Below are 20,901 nucleotides of genomic sequence, written 5' to 3'. Positions count from 1 at the left end.
CAAACATCTGTCCCCAGGCACATGGTCCCACCGCTCGGGTCTTCTGTGGAGAGCCCCTGGCAGTCCCAGCCGCACACCGCCGCAGACCGAGCGAGCTTGGGGCTGCAGGGGACCATCAGCGTAGAGGGTGAGACGGGAACCGGAGGCAGCTGGAACCTCAGACTGGGAATGGAGCCTGAGGACGGACAGATGTGGGCTCCAGGAGTCCAGGGGGGAGGGGAGGGAGAAGCCGGCCAGGGTCCTCGGAGAGGGATGCTGTTAGACCCCAAAGCAGCAAGTTGGCACAGGACCCAGGTCACTTGGGAGGGGTTCGTGGCAGGTTGCCAGGCACGGTCCCTTCTCAGGAGCTCCCCCCTCACACCCCCGGACGTGGAGCATGCAGCAGTCCCCCAAGACTGGGGCACTGGCTGAACCTCCCAGACCCCAGCCCACTCAGGCCACCTGCCTCTCCTGTGTGCACAGAGCATAGACCCAGGACAGCATCAGATTGGCCCAAATTGCCCCTCCCCTGGCTCCTGGAGCTCTAGGCTGGACCACCTCAGAGGCCCAGACCCCCCTCATCGGGTCAGGAGGAACAGTCGTCCCCGGACCCCCGGTGCCCTCCAAGGGGAGGTGGGACTGGCCGGCTTCCTGAGCTGCGTGGTCTGCCAGACCAGCTGGTGCCTTTGTTTTTCAGAGAGAAAAAAAAAGCCTGGAAAGAAACACCAAGATGTTTAATTGTCTCTGAAAAATGCAAAAAATGGTAAAATGGATTTTTCTCTTTCCTCTTTACGGTATTTTACACATAACAAAGTATGTCTTATAATGGACATGCAGTAGATGTATCATCAGAAAAAGTTAAAATTTTGTAAATTAAGTTTAAAAATTCAATTGTGTGTCCTTGGACCTCTGTCTAACATTTTTTGAACGAGTATTTAATAAGCATAAGGACACCCCGCGTCACCGCAGACCGGGCCCCAGGCTAGCCCTGGAGGGATGGTGACCCGCGGAGCAGGCCAGCTGCTGCAGGCTGCGGGGGGTGGGGGGGGTGGGGTTTGGGGTGAACGGGAGCAGCTGCTGATGGGTGTGGGCTTTCCTCGGGCAATGAAACACCCTTGATCCCCATTGGAAGCTTGGGTATTTGCAAATTGGCCCACTTGATAACAGCTGTTTGTAATCCTAAAATAGTACTTTCCTGGTCATTTGAAGACAGGTGAAGACTTGCGCATCCCCAGCTGAGGTAGAACTAAGCGACGCCCTGCCTCAGAGCCCTGAGGATGAAGGGGGTGGGGATGGGGGGCAAATGGCTCCAGTTCTGGGGCCCGAGGCTCAGGTGCGAATCCCCACTCCTGGCAAGTTCACACAACACTTCTGAGCCTCGTTTTCTCTTTTGTCAAATAGAATCTGCCAGGGGGCGCCTGGGTGGCTCAGTCGTTAAGCGTCTGCCTTCGGCTTGGGTCGTGATCCCGGGGTCCTGGGATCGAGCCCCGCATCAGGCTCCCTGCTTAGCAGGGAGCCTGCTTCTCCCTCTCCCACTCCCCCTGCTTGTGTCCCCTCTCTCGCTGTCTCTCTCTCTCTGTCAAATAAATAAATAAAATCTTTAAAAAAAAAAATAGAATCTGCCAGAATGAATTGTTTCTCGATTCCCAGGGTTCTTATCTACGTCAAGTGTGTGTGTGACGCCCGCGTGCATCTCATCTAAGAGCAGTGGCTCAGCCTCAGCTAACTCGGTATTTGCGGTGACTTCGTCCCACCGTGAATAACAGGGATTAACCCTGTTCTGGGATCAGGTAGTCGTGGTGGTTACACAACTCTGCGAATATAATAAAAACCACAGAACCGTACACTTCAACTCCGTACACTTTTTGATGCAAATGATGTCTCAATAGAGACGTTGTTTAGAAAGTGAGCCAAGATGAGATTCAGAATTGGAGCGGGCCCATATTTATTACATAATTTCAGTGCATTAACAAAAAGCCTTCCCACAAAGAAATACCCAGGATCAGGTGGTTTCACTGGAAAATCCTGTCGAACATTCAAGGAAGGAGTAACATCAACATTACACAAAGCCTTCCTGAAAATAGGCTAGAAGACGACATTTTCCCTCATCTTGTGAGCCTAGTATAACTCTGGCACCAAACTCAGACAAACACATTTCAAAAAAGTTGACCAGCTGGGGCACCTGGGTGGCTCAGATGGTTAAGCGTCTGCCTTCAGCTCAGGTCATGATCTCAGGGTCCTGGGATCGAGCCCCACATCAGGCTCCCTGCTCAGTGCAGAGCCTGCTTCTCCCTCTCCCTCTGCCACTCCCTCTGCTTGTGCTCTTCTATCTCTCTGTCAAATAAATAAATAAATAAAATCTTAAAAAAAAAAAAGTTGACCAGCTGAATCTAAACTTTATATGGACATGCTTAGCACGTGGGTCTAAAGAGCAATCCTGGAAAAGAACGAAGTTGAAGGACTTCAAGACCTACCGTGGAGCGACAGTATGGAGAGAGCACGGCACTGACACGTGGCCCACACAGACGCCGAGGCCCCGGAGCAGAGCCCAGACACAGGGACACACGCGCACCGTCACAGGGGTCCCAGTAAAGTCTCCAGAGCAATCCAGTGGGGAAAAGTCTTTTCAACAAATCCTGCCAGAATCAGTCTATGCATTCATTTGTTTTTACTTGGAAAAAAAAAAAGCCAGCCCGGCGTGTCAGTCAGGATGGGCTTGGCCGTGGTGCAGGAAGGACTAAGTCCTAAACGTGCATTTGTTCACATGACACGGTGATTGCGTGGGTCAGGAACCCAGGGCGCTTCTACCTTTGGGGCCCACCATCTGTGTTTCCAAGTCGCCCCGGCGTCATCGGGTAGAACAGAGGCAGAAAGAAGTGTGATGAGCACCCGAGGCTCAGCACCCGAGCCCAGAAGGGACACAGAGTCCTCTTCCCACATTTCACTGGCTCGATGGGAGGGAAGCTGGGAAGTGTGGAGAAGCCCTTAGGTTTGGCGAGTACCCATGATGTGGGACACTGAGCAGACTGGACGGAGGGAGCAGAAACCCCCGGGGCTCTGATGGTGTTCTGGCGGGGTGGGGGGAGGGTGGCAGGGGGCTTCTTATGAAACACCTGTTACTTGTTATTACCAGACACACAAACTTCTATTTTCAGCCAGTGATAACCACCTTGTTCTCGGCCAAGTTTTCCTGATGGGGAATGTGAAGCCAGGCCTGCAGCAGTGAACAGCTCTGGGAGCAGAAGAAAGAAGGAGAAGGAATAGGGAAAAGGCAGGGTACAGAGGCCAGGCCCCTCAGCTCGCAGCTCCTGACACACACAGGGCGCGGGGGCAGCCGTCTTCTGTCTTCTCCGAGGAGGGGACGCCAGCACCACATTTTGAAAGCTCAGTTGTGGGGAGTCACCGCGGTGAGGAGGGGTCTCCACGGGGTCCTGGCCTCCGTACAGGGGTGCGCCAGCTTGGGTTCCCATGCCCTGATCACAGCCACCATGTCCAGGTAGCTTCCCACCACCTGTGCTGGTCCCAGGGCCCGCCCGCTCCGCACCCCAGACCTCGTTGCCCCCTGGCCCGGCCGGTGGGCTTTCCTGAGCCTCAGTGACATCCCTCCTCCCACCTGAGCCGGACCTCTGGCCCCACCAACCTCCTGGGGCCGCTTCCCAGCTATGCTCTGGCCAAGGCCCTGGAAGGGTAGGCAGTTCTCTGAGGGGTTCATGTAAGAAGATTGAGGGGCACCTGGGGGGCCCAGGCGGGTAAGTGTCCAGGCCTTGATCTCAGCTTACGTCTTGATCTCGGGGTCATGTGTTCAAGCCCCACGTCGGGCTTCATGCTGGGTGTGGAGCCTACTTTAAATAAAATAAAATAATAAAATAAAATAATAAAAGCTTGAAGGCACACAGAGCGGCCTTGGGCCCCTAACCTGTCCCCATCTTCCCCCTGCCCAGGAGAAAGGAGCAAAAACCCCAGAATGCACAGCGTTGGGAGGCCCCCCAGGCACCCCCCCCCCTCTGAGGGCAGCTGTCCCTCCCGCCTCCCCCCCTCCCCCGTCCCCTCTTCCTGCTCACCACCCTTCCTTTTCCTTCCCTTCCTTTCGTCTGTGTTTTTTCTTTCTTGGAAATTGTGCCAGGAATCACTTTCTCACTCCCCATTTGGGCCAGGCCGCCCCCCCTTTTTCATGCACTTGTTCCTTATAGCTCTGTCCTCTGCTCCCCACCCCTCCTGGAAACCATTCATGTGTTTCGGGATATAATTGTGTGTTTGTATTCTTGTAAAGTGTGTGTCATTTTTTAAAAAGGTTTTATTTATTTGAGAGAGAGAGAGTATGTGCAGGAGCAGGTGGGGGGCAGAGGCAGAAGCAGACTCCCCGCTGAGCAGGGAGCCCCACACAGGACTCGATCCCAGGACCCTGGGATCATGACCGGAGCCCAAGGCAGACGCTTCACCGACAGAGCCACCCAGGCGCCCCAGTGTGTGTCATTTGGTACGCAGACATTCTTGTGCTTACTATCTGCATGGTGTGTCTTTTCCTTTCCATTTATTTGTAACAATCGTGAGCAGTCTGTAGACAGCATATGGTCTTGCTTTTATATTCAGGGTGATAATCTCTGCCTTCGACGTGTGTAGTCGGGTCAAGTTTGATGTAGTTACTGGTCTAGTTGGGTTCAAGTCCACCACTGGCAAGCAAATAGCTTTAGTGCTTTATTTCCTCATTTGGTTTCTCAGCCACATATCCAAAAAGTATTTCGTTGGCACTGCACGGTTAACAATGCGCATCCTGAATTTATCAAAATTGGTTTGGGGTCAATATTAACCACTTCACAATGTAATAACTTTGCAAGAGTAGAATTTCCTTTACCCTCATTCTCCTTTGGGCTGTTGTTTTACTTTTTACTTTTACATATGCCATTTCACAAGGATATTTTTTTAATATTTATTTATTTAAGTCATCTCTATACCCAACGTGGGGCTCAAACTCATGACCCTGAGATCAAGAGTCGCTTCCTCCTCTGACCAAGCCAGCCAGGCACCCCTCTTATTTTTATTTTATTTTATTTTTAAGATTTTATTTATTTATTCATGAGAGACAAAGAGGCCGAGGCAGAGGAAGAAGCAGGCTTCCCGCTGAGCAGGGAGCCCGACGCAGGGCTCGATCCCAGGACCCTGGGATCATGACCTGAGCAGAAGGCAGACGCCCAACGACTGAGCCACCCAGGCGCCCCTCACCCTCATTTTTTTAAGATGTTATTTTTAAGTCATCTCTACACCCAACCCGGAGCTCGAACTCACAACCCAGATCAAGAGTTGCGCACTCCACTGACTGAGCCCACCGGGCGACTCTTACCTCATTGCTGAGAGATATTTTTGCTGCATCTAGAATCTCTGGATTGACAGATTTTTTTTTTTCTTTTAGCACTTTGGAGATGTCATTTCACTGCCTCCTGGCCCCCTTGTTGGCTTATGAGGAGTCATCTTTCATGCTCCCAGTTCCCTCTGGGCAATGAGTGTTCCTCCTCTGGCCTCTTGCCACATCCTCCTTCTATCTTTGGTTTAATCAGATTGATAATGATGCACTTTGATGTCGTTCTTTTTATACTTACCCTGCTTGGGGTTCGGTGAGCTCTGGAGTCTATGTTGATTATTTTAATCAAATTTTGGGGAATTGGGGGCATTAGTTCTTCAGACATTCTTTGGTGCTATTCTCATTTTCTTCTTCTGGGAAGTCAGTTACCTGCATGTTAGACCATTTATCTGACCCTCCCCTTATCCAGCGGGTCCTTGAGGGTCTATTCATTTTTATTTGGTCTTTTTGTTCTCTTTCTTCAGATTGGATCATTTCTACTGATCTGCCTTCAAGTTTAATGACTCTGTTTTCTGACACTTACAATTTCCTGTTAAACCTACCCAGCAAATTTTCTTTTAGTTATTGTACTTTTAAAGTCACAATTTCCATTTGATTCTTTTTTATAGTTTCCATTTCTATGATAAAATTTTCTATCTGCTCATCAAAATGTTATTTTCCCTTAATTTTTTGAACACATTTATAATAGGTGCTTTAAAGTCTTGTTTGGCAAATCAAGATAATTTTTGTTTTAGTTGGCTGCTTTTTCCTTGACTATGGGCAATGTTTTCCTGTTTCTTTTCATTCCTAGAAAATTTTCATTGTGTACTGGACATTACAGATGATATGCCATAGAAAGTCTGGGTTTTGTTATCTTTCTCTGAAGAGTGTTGGTTTTTGTTTTGTTTTGCAATTTAATTACTAATCGTTTCGAACTTGTTTAGGTTTGGTTTTGTGCTTTATTGGGGTTATCTGTGGAAAACTCCTGGTGTTTCCCTGGGTCCTCTAACTTAGTGGGACTCAGCCTCCAAACTGTCTCCCCTGTATATTTTATTAGGGCTTTAGAGAAAGAAGAAAGAGTAAGCCTACCTCTAGTGGCCCCGACTCATAAGGAGGAGACTTTCCAGGTCATAGCTGGATGCCTAGGGCGTGAACTAGGTGTCGATGAGCTGTGTCCACTCTGGCTAGGCCAGAGCTCCCAGGTCCCCAGCACTACTACTGGTCTGTTCTGTCCTGAACCACTCTTGGGTGATCTCATCCTGCACGTGTTCAGCCCAATCCTCAGTCATGCACTAGAAAGGAACCAGACAGAGACCACACACAGACTTGTGGGCACAGCCTCCTCCCCTCCCTGAAGATTCCAGCCCCTTCAGTTGCCTCAAACCCTGATCTGCCTCCACTGCTTGGCGGGACCATGTGTTCTGCTTGGATTCTGGCTCCCTGCCCCTCAGTGAACGTGTTATCCTAGGCAGAACATCTGTGGGTCTAACCTCAGGGGTTTCTATCCACCAAGGACGGAAGTCTTGTGCTGCCTATTATCCATTTCCAGGAAACAGTTACTGGGTATATTTCTCAAGCTCCATGTTATTTACAGTGGGAATGCTAGTCTGGGAACCAGTTAAAACATCACCACTGGAAGCAAATGTGCATGATTTTTAGTCTATGGGGAGGACAGGGTGTTGTAAATCTCAGTCACTTGTTCAATTCGGATCTAAGGGCCAAGTTACAGTTGCTCCTGAGGAAGCACTAGCTGGTGGAAGGGTCTGGTGGGGTCTCAGGAGACAGAAATTCATCTTAGTTGGGCCAACTCCCCAGGGGGTGGTTGGCCTCCCCAGAGACACCATAAGGGACGAGCCTCTCCCTGCATGGAGAGAGGCCGAGGGGTGTGAGGACCCCATGACTTGGCCTACCGACAAGAAACCCCTAGAAACCTCACCCCCAGAAAGTGACCCTGGACCCAACAGCTGGGCCCTCAGCTTCCAGACTTACAGTGCATGGGGCCTTGTGCCTGTAGGCTGGGGTCCACTCCCAAAGGGTGTGGGGACAGGCATAGGGAGGCAGCTTGCAGGCAGGAAGCTTGATGCCCCCGCCCCCTAATCCTGGGAGTAGCCCGGATGGCTTTTCCCAGGGTCATTGCCTCAGGCCACCTTGGGAAAGAGCTTACTAGGCTCTTGGCAAAGGAGATCTGCCGGCAGGCCCTCTCCCTACACCTTATACATTCGTTATCACCCCATTATATTGGGAACAGGGGCCTGACAACTTTTCCCACCAGAGAAGCTGTCAGCTGAGGGCAGGCTCAGTCCCAAGGACCCAGGAGCTTTCGGGAAGGGGCCCCTGCCCAATAACCCTGACATCCAAGGCCTCCCTGTCATTCTCCAAGCCCTGGTGCCTGGCTGTGAAACAGTCAGCTTCTGAGAGGGCGGAGACCCACCCCTGGAGCGGGGCTAGGGGCCTGCAGGAGATGGTGGAGGCCGGCAGGGTGGGAATTCCCTGAGAAGGACCGAAACCTCTGCTGTGGTTCTGGCCTCCACGCCCAGCCGGCTCAGCCAGTGCAGGGCGCAATCCCCTCCGCAGACATCCCGCACTCTCCCTCTGAGGTTGGGGGGGGGGCAGCGGGGGGTAAGGACTGGCCACCGTGGTGAAGAAAAGAATCCATGAGGTGTGGAGGTGTGGTTTGCAGCTGACATGCCAACCGGGGCAGTGTGTCCCGCGTGGCAAGACGAAGGCAGAATGCAGGGGCTGGCTCCCAGGTCCTCAAAGGAAACCTTGCAGGAACCCTTTCTCTGTGATGCCCCAGCCTGAACACCCGTCCACAGAGGGGGTGTTCGAAGCGGGAGAGGCTGGGCGTTGAGCCCACAGACACCCCCAGGGCAAAGCCCTCCCCAAACTGAACTCTTGGGATGGCCTGAGCCCTGGATCCCACTCCCGGCCGGGAGCACAGAGGACCACCCAGGGGCGAGATCTGACCTGGAGTGTCTCATGTGATTTTATTTATTCATTTGTCAGAGAGACAGAGAGAGAGAGAGAGAGAGTAAGCACAAGCAGGGGGAGGGGCAGAGGGAGGCGCAGTCCCTGCCGAGCAGGGAGCCCGATGCGGGACTCGATTCCAGGACGCTGGGATCATGGACTGAGCCACCCAGAAGTGCCAATAAATAAATAAAATCTTAAAAAAAAAAAAAGAATGTGCCATTCATTCATTCATTCATTCATTCCTCACTCCCCAGACACAGTTGGAAGCGCACTCTCTGCCCAGCGCTGGGGGAACAGAGGCGGACAGCGCACCATGCCCTCCCGGGGCTCAGGCTGTCGGGAGTCACAGAGCGGATGTGGTGGGTGCAGGAGCCCAGAGGGGTGACCCTCAGAGAAGCTGATGTCCCAGCTCGGCTTCTTGGACCCAGATGCCAAGATGGTGGGCGGAGCAAAGAGCCGAGCAGGCAGCGGCCAGCAGGGAGAGAGCCCGGGGCCTCTCCCGGCCGACAGGGCAGGAGCTGAGCAGGGCTGAGAGCCGGGCCGTGAGACTGCAGATGGCCTGGCCTTAGGGACAGGCAGATCCTCATGAAGTAGAACCAGGGGGGCCTGATGGGCAGCAGGTGGCCAGTGGAGCACGAACAAAGGTCTGAACCAGTGCAGGCTCTGGGCTCTGGGTGGCACAGCAGACAAGTGCCACTCAGAGAGAAGCCACTTGCTCAGCATGGATGGCACCAGGGGCAGCCCCCCTCCACACCCCTCGTGGCACCGAAGCGCCCTTGCTTGGGAGACAGGCTTGGTCTCCAGGCCCTATGGCCATGTGCCCTCCCCACCCCCCACCCCCACCTGGCCACCTTCTACATGTGCACAGAATAGTCGTGGGATTGTGCCTGTCTGCACCTCCCAGTCACAGAATGTTCTAGGTGGTGTCAAGCCTTCCCAACTGAAGAACTGGCCAGCCCAGGCAGTGGGGTGGAATCTGGCCTACGGGGGGCCCTCCTTCCCAGGCCTCCCTGAGGCCCCCATGCCCTTCCTGAGTGCAGCCTGGAGCCCAGGCTTTTCCAGTGGGTGCCCAGGGTTTGGCCGTTTGGTGAGGAGCCCCCTCCCCTCAGAGCCCACCTGTCCCTGGCCCCAGCCAGCTCTGACTTAGCTCCACCCCACCCTGCTCAAGTGTCCCCTTTGGGGCTTGTCCCTGGCCAGGTCCAGTGTCGGGCAGGTCTGCTCAAGCGTGCTCTCCTTGCCCTGAGAAACAAGAAAAGCAAATAAAACCTCCCTCTCTCTTAAGGAGAAAACCTGAGAAGTTAGCTTGGAGGCTTGGGAAGTACCTTTGTTCAGGTGCAGCCCAGGCCTTTCATGTGCGGCCCCTGGGTGCCTGAGGCCTCCCCCCACCCCCCCAGCACCTGCTGGTGTAGGGCGCAACATCTGCCTCTTGCCATGACCAGGTTCCAGATGGCGCAGCTACTAGGGGGCGGAGCCTGCACCAGCCTGAGTCCCTGCACAGCTGGCCCCGAGCCCTAGTGGGAGTGGGAGAGAAGGCGTCCTTACACCAAGCCCCTGAGATTATGGGGCTTGTGAGTGCTGCATGGTTTCGGCCTGTGGCATGGGAGCTCAGCCAACGGCAGCCCCGGGGAGCATCCCCAGGAGACCACCCTCATCTCAGACACCAGCAGCAAGGTGAGGGGACCCAGGGCTACCCTCCTTGCAGACCAGCTGGCTACAAATTCAGGGGACCCCACAGACACCCTCAGTTTCCATAAGTCACTAGAATGATCCACAGAAGTCAAGAAAATGCTATACTTAGGATTACAGTTTTCTTACAGCAAATGGATATGGAAAATCCCCAAAGGGAGAGACAGAGGGCGGCACCCGGGAGAGGCCAACTTGCCCACTGTCTCTCCCCTCCCGGAGTCTTGACCCGTGACAACATGCATGAAATATCCCCAGCCAGGAAGCTTGCCTGAACCTTTGGTGTCCAGGAGTTTGGGGGGCTCTATCACCTACTGCCCGTGTGGCTGGCCGACCTTTAGACGCCAGGCCCCCCCAGAGATCAGGCCCGATATAACGTATCCTTAAACCCCCAGCATAAATCACACCTGAGACTACCCTGTGCCCAGGCCCCCAGGCGAGCCGACACACGCCTGTCAGGCGGGACATGGCAGGGGCCCAGAGATCCTGTCCCAGGAGCAGAGACAAGGGCCAGACCCCTCTGTAGTTAACTCTCCACTAAACACAGTCTAAGAGGGCTGGGGGTTCACCAAGCAAGCTGGTGCAATGCAGGTGAGCGCCTGCTCCTGGCCCCCCACCTTGGGTGGGGGGTCCCCGCACCGGCGGCCTGCCACAGCCTGGGTCACACCCTTCTTGCGGCCTGTTTCATGCCCCTTTCCGTGGTGGGTCTGCCACATGCATCCCAAGCCCAGAGCCCAAGCCGGCCTGCGGTGGTTACGCATGTCGTTCGGTGATCTTCCTCTCGGAGACTGTGGGGAGTCCGTGTCAGGGGCCCTGGGGCCAGTGCCAGGCACTTGGCAAGTCTTTGCTCCATCAGCCCTGATCTGGGCATGGAAGCCCCTTCACGGGCTGCCCTGGGGTGCAAGCGCCCTCACCCTGGGCTTCTGAGCTTGGGTTCCGGCATCTCAGGGAGTGCGTGGCTGGTTGTGCAGTTGGCTGAATTACGTCAGATTTTGCTACTGGCTTTACTGGGAAGCTAAGTCCGATGCACTGTGGCGGGTTTGCATCGGGTGGGCGGACGCCGCGCACGGCGGACCCGAGCCACAGGGGACGGCTCGCCCGCGGTTCGGAGGACAGATGCGAAGCAGAAGGACAATGCACTGCCTGAGGTGGTCACAGCTGACATCCCTCCATCAGAGCTAACATCACCGGTGGTGAGACGGGTTCGCGCGGCACCAGCTGACGGCGGGTTGTGAGACACAGCGCCCTTCCCCGGCGCCGCTGACAGAGACGTGCAGCCCCTCACCACGAGGGAACGCTGGGCAAGGCCCAGCTGACAGGCGTTCTACAAAAGAACTGACCTCCAGGCTCCAGAAATGCCAAGGTCATAAAGGTCAAGGAAAGACTGAGGAGTGTTCTGGGGAGAGGGAGACGAGAGAGACGGGCCATCCCAAGCCACAGGTGAGCCTGGACTGGACCCTTTCGCTACCTGTTCAGGCAAGAGGAGCGAGTGACCTGCAGGGATGCGCCGAGCCGTGGACAGTCCTCCCAGGACGCTGTGGGGCAGGGTCTCAGGCCACGTGCTCTCACTGCAAACACAAAGCAACTGGACACCAGGAACCTGGGGAGGTGATGGATGTGTTTATGACCTTGATTGTAGGGATGGTTTCACGGGGGTTTCCCTATGCCCTAACTCCTCCAATTGTATACATTTAATCTGTGCAGTTCAGTGTTGCTAAAAAGAAACCACAGGCCCAGGGGCACCTGGGTGGCTCAGTTGGTGAAACATCTGCCTTTGGCTCAGGTCATGATCCCGGGGTCCTGGGATCGACTCCCACATCGGGCTCCCTGCTCTGTGGGGAGCCTGTTTCTCCCTCTGCTTGTGCGCCCTCTCTCTCTCTGACGAATAAATAAATAAAATCTTAAAAAAGAAAGAAAGAAGAAAGAAAGGAAGGAAGGAAGAAAGGAAGAAAGAAAAAGAAAACCAGAGGCCCAGGGGCGCCTGGGTGGCTGTCGTTAAGCGTCGGCCTTCGGCTCAGGTCATGACCCCAGGGTCCTGGGATCGAGCCCCACATCGGGCTCCCTGCTCAGCGGGAGGCCTGCTTCTCCCTCTCCCACTCCCCCTGCTTGTGTTCCCTCTCTCGCTATGTCTCTCTCTGTCAAATAAATAAATGAAATCTTTAAAAAAAAAGAAAAAAAGGAAACCAGAGGCCCAAACCGTAGTCACTCATATCAGGGACCCTTGAACCAGTCAACCTGGGAATGTCCCGGTCAGCACTCGGAAGTGTCTGTTCCCCTTAGGAGAGCCACCTTGCCTGGAGCAAGGCATCCTTTGCTAATAATTTCCTTTTTCCTAGTCCCTCTCTTCCTTTAAAAACCTCTCCTTTTCTGCCGCTCAATGGAGTTCCTCTCTACTTGCTAGATGGGAAGATGCCTAATCCACAAATTGATTGAAAAAGTCAATTAGATCTTTAAAATTTACTCAGTTGAATGTTTGTTGACAGTGTCTATCAATTATACCTCGATGAAACCGTTCTTTTTAAAAAGAACATCACTGGGAAAATTTATGAGACCTGAATGGGAGCTGAGGGCACATGGTGGGGATTCGTGGTGTTAGTCTCCTGGCTAGTGTGTGTGCGTGCGTGTGCATGCGTGTGCATGTGCACACGCGTGTGTGTGTGCGTGAGCTTGTGCAGGATAACGTCTGTGTTTGAAGGAAGCAGACATGAGGCTACTTGGGGGTGATGGGGTGCTAGTTTTACTCTCAAATGGCGTGGTGGGGAAGTTTGTAGCATCCTTGCAATTCCGAATTATTTCAAAATAAGAATTATCTGTAGCATTTGAACTGTGTCTGGAACACGGTGGCGGCCTTGGAGGGATGGAGCACACGGTGTGGTGCTTTGATTTGGGGTGTGGTGGGTTAATGGAAGCAGGGAGGTGTTTTTAACCTGTGGGTGTTTGGGAGAACACTCCCCAGAGGGCCTTCTGTGAGATCAGGCAAGGGCAGGCGGGGGGGCTTGGGGCTGGAAGCCAGCTGCCAGGGCTCTGGGAGGGGTGGGAGCAGGTGTACTCCATCCTGGGGATCTTGGATGAGACCTGCGGGTCCCATTGTAGACGAGGGCTCAGCCCTACGCCATCCCAACGTGCTTCCCAGGCAGGGCTCCAATGCGCATTCTGGGGGCCTCGCTGTACACAGGACTGTTCCGCCCCCACAGCCGGCACCCTGAATCCCTCTTGGGAAAGGATTTCTAACAAGTGTCTGGGAAGAAAGCCAGATTGCATGTGCTGTGCCATGCCCAGGGCAAGGATTTCCTCCATTTTACTCCCTGATGATTCACGAGGTCAAGGACATGCCCAGAGGGCAAGCCCACCTGGGCCTCCGGAGCTGAGGAGGTGTCAGAGAGGCAGGATGCGCTTTAGGACAGGAGCCTCTCTTCCCCGGGACCACACCTGGGGTCCGGCCAGGCCTGAGTGAGGGAGAGGCGGCAAGGGCCCCCTGTGTGTCAGGGTCGCACCTGGAGGGCCTGGTGGAGGGGTCATGTGCCTGAACTCCGGACCTCCGGACAGTGGCTTTGGTCCTGCGAGGCCTGTGATACAGGACTGGAAGGCACTCGGGACATCCCCTTGGACTCATCCCCAGGAGCAGACTCACCATCAGAATCCACGAGCATCAGTGGCACGAAGGAGAAATCCACAGTGAGTCCTTTGCCAATGCGAAGAGTCCACCAATCTGTGCTGAGATGAAGTTCCAAAAGGGGGAGGGAAGGGAACCAAAAGGGGACAGCTGGGGAAGGAGAGGACCCCCCCCACCCCAGAGCCACCCCTGAGAGGAATGAGGGCACCTCAGGGCAGCCACACCTGTGCACAGGGCTGATCACTGTGCTTGGAGGCCCGAGGGACAGGAGTCCTAGGCTGGCCAGGGGCGCGTGAGGAAGACTCTGGAGCTGCCGTGGTCCCCAGACTGGGGCCATGGTGGAATAGGGTCAGCGGGGTGGGAGACCAGCCTCAAGCCCAGTGCGTCTTTGCTATCATGCAGGGTCCAGCTCCAGGCCATCTGTCCCCAGCCAGCCAAGAAGCGGCATGCCCCCCAGTCCAGGGTTTATTTTTATTTCCTTTTCCAAAATTCAGGGTGGAATTTTTGGCCAGCACCTTTGGGTTGTGGTGAGGAGGACAGCAGATCCCTGTGAACAAGGAAACAGAAGCTGCCGTGATGCCCCACCCCTGCCCTGTGCCCCCAGCCTCCCTTCCTCGACGCCCCCAGAACAGCCTGCCCTGGGCCTTTAAAACCTCCGTGCCCTCCTCTTCCGCTGGACAGAGGCTCACAGTCAGCACAATGCAGCTGAATTCCAGTGGCCTGCAGGCCCTGGTGGCAGGGGCAGGGAAAGGTGGGTGCGAGCAGGGCAGCTGAGGGTGTGGGAGGGGACGAGGTGGAGAGTAAGGTGGGGCCCAAAGCCTCACAGGTCTGTGTTGGGGTCTGTGAGTCCCTCCATGCACGTCACAGACCACCCCGCCAGCAATTATCCCCTCACTGCACCCCCAACAGCCCCTGGACCTAAGCCCAGGCTGATGTCCACCACCCAGCAGGCTGCACTGGGACAGGACATTGGCCACTCCCTGGGCAGTGCAAGACCCCCTCCCCCCAGACGGTGGCCCTCAGGTTTACAGATCCAGCCAGGGCCTATTCCCTGGGCCCAGTGGGAAGGAGCTACTCTCTGGGGGCCTCCCTTGGCCAGATCCTGGCTGGCCAAGCCTCTGACTCAGACCACCACTTACCCCCTGGTGTCCATTCTCTGCCCAGCACCCTCTCACTGCTCTTTTCCGAGCAGAAGGGGATGTAGCCTCGGTCCTCAGCCTTGACCCAGATGTACTGGGCCATCTGCTCACCCGGTGCACCCGTGCAGGGATCGGGAGAGACACTGTGAAGGCCCTGCATGCCCTGGGAGCCGGAGTGATAGCCGTGAGCCGCACCAACACTGACCTGGTCAGCCTCTCCAAGGAGGTGAGGCACGCAGCCCCGCTGTGGCCCAAGCCTGCCCCCCACACCCTCTGGGTGCCTCATGAGCCTGCTGGGAGTACCTCCTTGATCACTGACCAATGCCTCTCCACAGTGCCCCGGGATAGAGACCGTGTGTGTGGACTTGGGTGACTGGGAGGCCACAGAGCAGGCACTGGGCAATGTGGGCCCTGTGGATCTGCTGGTGAACAACGTTGCCATGCTGCTGAAGCAACCCTTCCTGAAGGCCACCAAAGAGGTCTTCGACAGGTGGGGAGCAGGAGAGCAAGTAGACTGGGGAGGGTTGCTGAGGACGTGGGGCAGATGTGGCCACGGACCATCTGATTGTCTGCCTTCCCCCAGGACCTTCAATGTGAACCTGCGCTCCATGATCCAGGTATCCCAGGTGAGGCAGTGGGAGGACAAGGCCCAGTGATGACAAGGCCAGGTGGGAGTGCGGTGGAGTCAGGCTGCCCCTCTCTTGGCTTCTAGATCGTGGCCCAGGGCATGATCCACCAAGGAGTGCCTGGCTCCATTGTCAGTGTCTCCAGCATGGTGGCCCATGTCTCCTTTCCCAACCTAGCTGTCTACAGCGAGTCCCTCTGCCAGCCTGCACCACCCATTCCATGCAGGAGATGCTGGGCTCCAGGACTTAGCCTCTGTGCAAAGGAGGCTGAATCCCTAAGGGGTCCTCAGGGCTGTCTGCCCTCCACAGGCTGCACCAAAGGCACAATGACCATACTCACCAAAGTCATAGCCGCAGAGCTGGGGCCATACAAGGTGGGCATGGGAGGGGGGCCCTGGGGAACAGGGTTGGGGGTCACAGAAGGTGGGGTGCAGGCAGGGCTTGGGGCTGGCAATGGTAACGGGCAGCAGAGGGCATGGGAGAGGCCTGAGGATCACCCAAGGCTCTGGGCAGTGGGGTCAGTGATGGACTGAACACAGAAAGCAAGTTCCGCAGGTGTGTGTGGGGGGTGCGCAGAGGCTGTGGGGGCGGGGCTCATATACCTGCTGAGGCCCACTTCGACCCCGGGGCCCTGGATCCGGGTAAACTCCGTGAACCCCAAGGTGGTGCCGACGGCCATGAGCCAGAAAGTCTTGACGGACCCCGAGTTAGCCCGGAAGCTGAAGGAGCGGCACCCGCTGCAGAAGTTTGCAGGTCAGCGGGGCTGCGGGGAGCGGCCGAGGCTGCTGGGGCGGACCCGACGGCCGGGGCGCGCCGCTCTGACCCCGCCTGCCTCCCCCCGCCTGGCCCCCGCCTGGCCCCCGCCGCACCCCGCAGAGATGGAGGACGTGGTCAACAGCATCCTCTTCCTGCTCAGCGACCGCAGCGCCCCCACCAGCGGCTCGGGCATCCTCGTGGACGCCGGGTACCTGGCCTCCTAGCGCGTCCCGCGTTGGCGAGCCCGGGGGGTGGGGAGAGGGGCGGTGCTCGGCCCACCGGGCCCCGCCCCACGCCCGGACCACGCCTCCACGCCAACATCCGGCTCCGCCCAACGCCCGGCCACGCCTTCACGCCCGAGGCCCCTTCACCCTCCGGCCCCACCAGCCACTCTCCCGTCCAGACTCGGTATCTGGTCGCGCTCCCCATCCGCACCCGCGCTGCCGGGAAACCCCCTGTCGCCGCCCCCCAACTGTGTCCTCCGCTGTGCTGGTTGGATTTGCCTAAATAAATGGAGGCCATTCTCCTGGATCCAGTGCGTGCCATGGTTTTGGAGGGGTAGCCGCGAGGCCGGGGAGGGGAAATCAGGGATGGGGGGCACATATTTCACTTTCCATGAAGTGAGGGGGCAGATCCTAGAGCCAGCCGGACTCCACCGCCGACCCTGGCTTGTGGCTGAAGGGCAGCGACTTGTTTACACAGAGGAGATTCTTGTTGTCCGCGCCCCTCCCCCAAGAGGCCAGAGGCCAGAGGCCGGAGGGCAGCCTACAGCCACCTTCCCTCCCCGAAGGCTCTGGTCCCGCCCTTCAGCCCCGCCCCGCAGCTGCGACCACCACGGGTCAGAGAGGTTACGGGTCTGGGTCTGGACTAGACGTGGGCCATCCCTCGGGAAGATGGGACGGAGCGCTCAGCCCGGCTGTGAGGGGGCGGGGTGCTGGACCAGTCGAGTTTATCCAGCCCAATGGGATCCAGTTCCACCTCCAGGCACACCTCCCTCACAAGGCGACTCCCGGGAAGGCGGCCCGAGCTGGGCAGGGGTCCACAGCTGCTGCCCTGCCTTGTGTCTGTCCCGAGGCCAGGCACAGGAGCTCTGCGGGTCCTGCCGGGCTCAGCTGCGACCGTCCCAGCCGAGTCCCCACAGGGCACCTGGGGGGTGATGAGGCCTGAGGTGGTCACTCAGCTAGACTGGAAAAGTCTCCAACCCTGAGCAAGGACGCAAGGGATGAGGGGCTGGGGTGGGGTCCTACAGGCAATCGTTCCCCTGGGCTGGGAGAGCACAGGGTGGGGGTGGGGAGAGCTGAGGGCATTTCTGGCCAACCTGCAGGGCCTCCCACAGCAAGGTTTGTGCCAGAGCTGGCCCACTGAGGGTCATGGGACAGGTTAGAGAATTTGGACACTGTTCTGGGGGCAAAGGAAAGCCACAGAAGGGATCTAAGCAGATGTGCCTTTCAGGAAGGACTTTCAGGTGGGGGGCTACTCTTCCCTTGGCCTCTGGCAGGCAGAGGGCAGGGTTTGAGTGGCAGCCAGGGGGTGTGCACTTCAGGACTAGGCTTGGTGGGGAGGACTCACTTGGCTGTTCTCCAGGGGCTTCTCAGATCTGTGCTTCGGGCTGCCCTGGTTACCCTCTCCTCCAGCCAGTCCACTCCTCCAGGCCCAAAGCCCCAGTGACCCAGAGGCCCTGCCACTACGGATTCCCTACTCTTGGCCATAGAAGGTACTCCAGGCAGTTCTAGGCTTTCTCACCATGACCCACTAAACAAATCAGCTTTTATGGGGGCAGTGCACACATATATCTCATATATATCTGTGAATGACCCCAAAGCCTCAGGAAGCAATGCTTGCCCTTGCTGGCCACTGTGCACCTCGGTGACCCCAATCTCTTCTTATCCTACCCGAGTTTCGTAACGTGCCGGCGGTCTCAAGTGGGCGGGCCTGGATGATACTGGGGTTCAGCTCCCTTCCAGGTTAAAGTGGACCTTTGTGGCATTGGCTTCTTCAGGCTTATTTAGTTGTCCAAACTCTCCCTTTGGGCCCTCAGGTGAGCCCGCCTGAGCCGATCCCGGGTCGGGGGCTGGGGAGGAGGCATGCAATCCTTTTCACCAAACTTTCCTTTTCAGAAACAAAACAAGAAGTGTTAGCACTCCGTCCTCCATTTCACATGTAGCTTACACGTTCTTTCCGGCATTAACTACCACATCTGCTTTTTTGTAACAGCCCTGGCAGGGCAAAAAAATGCTCGCGGAGGCTGCTAAACGATTTCACGCCCGGTTGACTGGCCGCCCCTGCCGCGCCCACTCCCTTCGGCGGGTCTCCCCACTAAGGGGGGGGGGGCTATTTTAATGTCCCCGCCCCCAGCCCGGACACCGGCCCGTGATTGGTCGCGCCCCGCCCCGCCCCGCGCCCTCCCACCTGCGGTGTTGTCGCCGCCGAGCGCTGGGACTGCACGCTAATCATGGAGCTGGGGCTCGCGGGCCGCCGGGCGCTCGTCACTGGGGCGGGCAAAGGTGGGCCTGAGGGGCGGCCGGGGTGGGGGGACGGCGGGCGGCCAGGGTCCGGGGGTGGCCGTCGGGCGGGGGGGTGCGCCACATTGAGCCGCGCTCCCCGCAGGCATCGGGCGCGGCACTGTCCAGGCGCTGCACGCGGCGGGTGTGCAGGTGGTGGCCGTGAGCCGGACCCGGGCCGACCTGGACAGCCTGGTCCGCGAGGTAGGCGCCACCCAGTCCCCGTCCAGCGGGCGGCGGGAGGCAGGCGGGGCGGCGGGGAAGTGGGGCCCGGACGCGCAGGCGCCAGGCGCTGGGGCTGACCGAGGACCCTCAGCAGCCCCTCCCAGGGCGGTCGGCCCTCATGAGCGGCCCAGTGTCCGGAAAAACAGCGACACCCGCTGGGCTTGGAAGGAGGCAGAAACGGCTGCTTTTGCAGGCTTGGGGCCTGGGGCGCTAGCGTGCAGGAAGTGGACTGGCCAGAGGCTGGGCCAGCCTCCAGGTCCCTAAGCCTGAAATGCCCAGGGGCCCAGGGGCCGTGTTAGCTCCTCTAACACCTCCTTCAGCAGCCTGGGATTCTGAACCCCAAGAAGGGAGCTGGACCCTCTGGGATCTCTAATCCCTCCCCGTGTCAGTCTGAAAGGTCTCATGTGGCAGAGGCCCAGCTGTGCCCCTCCTTGGGCATGGAGCCTCTGGTAGCTGTGCCCCCCCCCACCCCCATACACACAGTGCCCTGGGGTGGAACCCGTGTGTGTGGACCTGGGTGACTGGGAGGCCACGGAGCGGGCACTGGGCAACGTGGGCCCTGTGGACCTGCTGGTGAACAACGCTGGCGTGGCACTGCTGCAGCCCTTCCTGGAGGTCACCAAGGAGGCGTATGACACGTGAGCCGGCCAGGGTGGAGGAACCCTAGGGCAAGGGCTGCCCCCTGCAGCAGCAGCCCCAGTCCCTGACCAGGGTCCCTCCACCTGCCTCCAGGTCCTTCAACGTGAACCTACGGGCTGTCATCCAAGTATCCCAGGTGAGCTGCCTTCAGGGCGGGAGTGGGAATGGTGGGTGACTAGTTCTGCGTCATGCTCCCTCTGCAATTCCAGATCGTGGCCAGGGGCTTAATATCTCGGGGAGCCCCGGGCTCCATCGTGAACGTCTCCAGCCAGGCCTCACAGCGTGCGATAACTAACCACAGCGTCTACTGTAAGCCCCGGCTACACCCTGGCCCCGACCCCACTGACCCCCAAGCCTGCAGCCAGCTCAGGCTCGAGGCATGCCTCTCCTCACAGGCTCCACCAAGGGTGCCGTGGACATGCTGACCAAGGCGATGGCTCTGGAGCTTGGGCCACACAAGGTGAACCCCACTGGGGTGCCTCCCATCACCCAGCCCACCTGCCCTGGGCACCTAGCCTGCCTTGCTGACCTCCTGCCTGTCCTGGTGTAGATCCGTGTGAACGCGGTGAACCCCACAGTGGTGATGACACCCATGGGCCAGGCCAATTGGAGCAACCCCCAAAAGGCCAAGACCATGCTGGATCGAATCCCACTTGGCAAGTTTGCTGGTGAGTCCGGCAGGAGCCCAACGGGGAGTTGCACCAGTAGCCCCTGTACCTGCCTCGATGAGGAGTGGGAGGGAAGGGTGAAGGGCAGCCCCCCTCACCTAATACCCTGACTTCCACCCTGCCCGCAGAGGTGGAGAACGTGGTGGACATCATCCTTTTCCTGCTGAGTGAGCGGAGCAGCATGACCACGGGTTCCACTGTGCCAGTGGATGGGGGCTTCCTGGCTTCCTGAGTCTCCCTTCCTGACACGCCCCTGCTCCATGCTGAGCCCACCCCCGTCCCCCATCTCTCCAATAAACGTGATTCTTCTGCCTAGCCTGCACACTATTTCTAGGCGGTTGGCAAGTGGCCAGAGATGCAGAGCCCAGTGCTGCGTGTGGGAATGAGTCCCAGGTAGGCAGTCACCATTCAACTCACATCCCAGGCCAGGTGGCCGGCTGGCTCCCATGCCTGAGATTGTCAGACCTGGCCAAGTCCCTGGCAGGGCCTGGGAGGTAGGACCTTCCAGAAGGCCAGCTCCTAAGCATGGTGATGCGTTTGACCAAGGATGGCCTTTGGCCCTGTCCAGAGGCCTTCGGGGTGGAAGCCTCGGAGTTCGTAACAACCAGCTCTGTGGATGTAGTCCTGCCATAAATGTTGGTTGATACTCGTCAAAGTTGATGAGGTAGACAAAAGGGAAACAAGAAAGATGGATATTGGAGCTTCACTAATTTGTCAATGATCTGAAAGACTTCTTTGCTGAGTCAGATGACAGTTTTCAAATACGG

The 20,901-nt window shown here is 57.3% G+C and overlaps 1 protein-coding gene and 1 long non-coding RNA gene across 4 annotated transcripts; one reads left to right on the top strand and one right to left on the bottom strand.

The window, feature by feature from the left end:
* Positions 1–9,146: 9,146 nt before the first annotated feature.
* LOC123853403 (uncharacterized) lies at positions 9,147–18,637 on the bottom strand. Of its 3 annotated transcripts, none has more exons than XR_010408332.1 (6): positions 18,511–18,637; positions 16,215–18,210; positions 15,948–16,082; positions 15,686–15,739; positions 13,599–14,127; positions 9,147–11,567 (listed from the first exon to the last, which is right to left on the bottom strand). It is a non-coding gene; the product is annotated as an uncharacterized LOC123853403 (long non-coding RNA). The 3 variants fall into 3 exon arrangements; XR_006793140.3 differs by having other exon boundaries at positions 17,994–18,210; XR_010408333.1 differs by lacking the exon at positions 15,686–15,739.
* DCXR (dicarbonyl and L-xylulose reductase) lies at positions 18,506–20,449 on the top strand. Its single transcript, XM_045887982.3, has 8 exons — positions 18,506–18,605; positions 18,709–18,806; positions 19,311–19,465; positions 19,560–19,602; positions 19,676–19,775; positions 19,862–19,926; positions 20,017–20,134; positions 20,263–20,449. Exons 1-8 carry the CDS (start codon positions 18,554–18,556, stop codon positions 20,364–20,366), a joined length of 735 nt encoding a protein of 244 aa, XP_045743938.1. The 5' UTR covers positions 18,506–18,553; the 3' UTR covers positions 20,367–20,449.
* The last annotated feature ends 452 nt before the right edge of the window (positions 20,450–20,901 follow it).

The sequence above is a fragment of the Mirounga angustirostris genome, unplaced genomic scaffold, assembly GCF_029215605.1.
Source record: "Mirounga angustirostris isolate CCGP_5_RB_7025 unplaced genomic scaffold, mMirAng1.0.hap1 SCAF_17, whole genome shotgun sequence".
Classification (NCBI taxonomy): Eukaryota; Metazoa; Chordata; class Mammalia; order Carnivora; family Phocidae; genus Mirounga; species Mirounga angustirostris.
The sequence above is the reverse complement of the archived record's forward strand: the minus strand, read 5'-3'. Positions and strand labels throughout refer to the sequence as shown.

Bases quoted from the DNA above. Each gene is read 5' to 3' on its own strand.
- DCXR (XM_045887982.3), top strand. From the start codon at position 18,554: ATGGAGCTGGGGCTCGCGGGCCGCCGGGCGCTCGTCACTGGGGCGGGC. The intron at 19,466-19,559 runs GTGAGCCGGCCA...ACCTGCCTCCAG, and splicing joins ACCAAGGAGGCGTATGACAC to GTCCTTCAACGTGAACCTAC. The intron at 19,927-20,016 runs GTGAACCCCACT...GTCCTGGTGTAG, and splicing joins TGGAGCTTGGGCCACACAAG to ATCCGTGTGAACGCGGTGAA.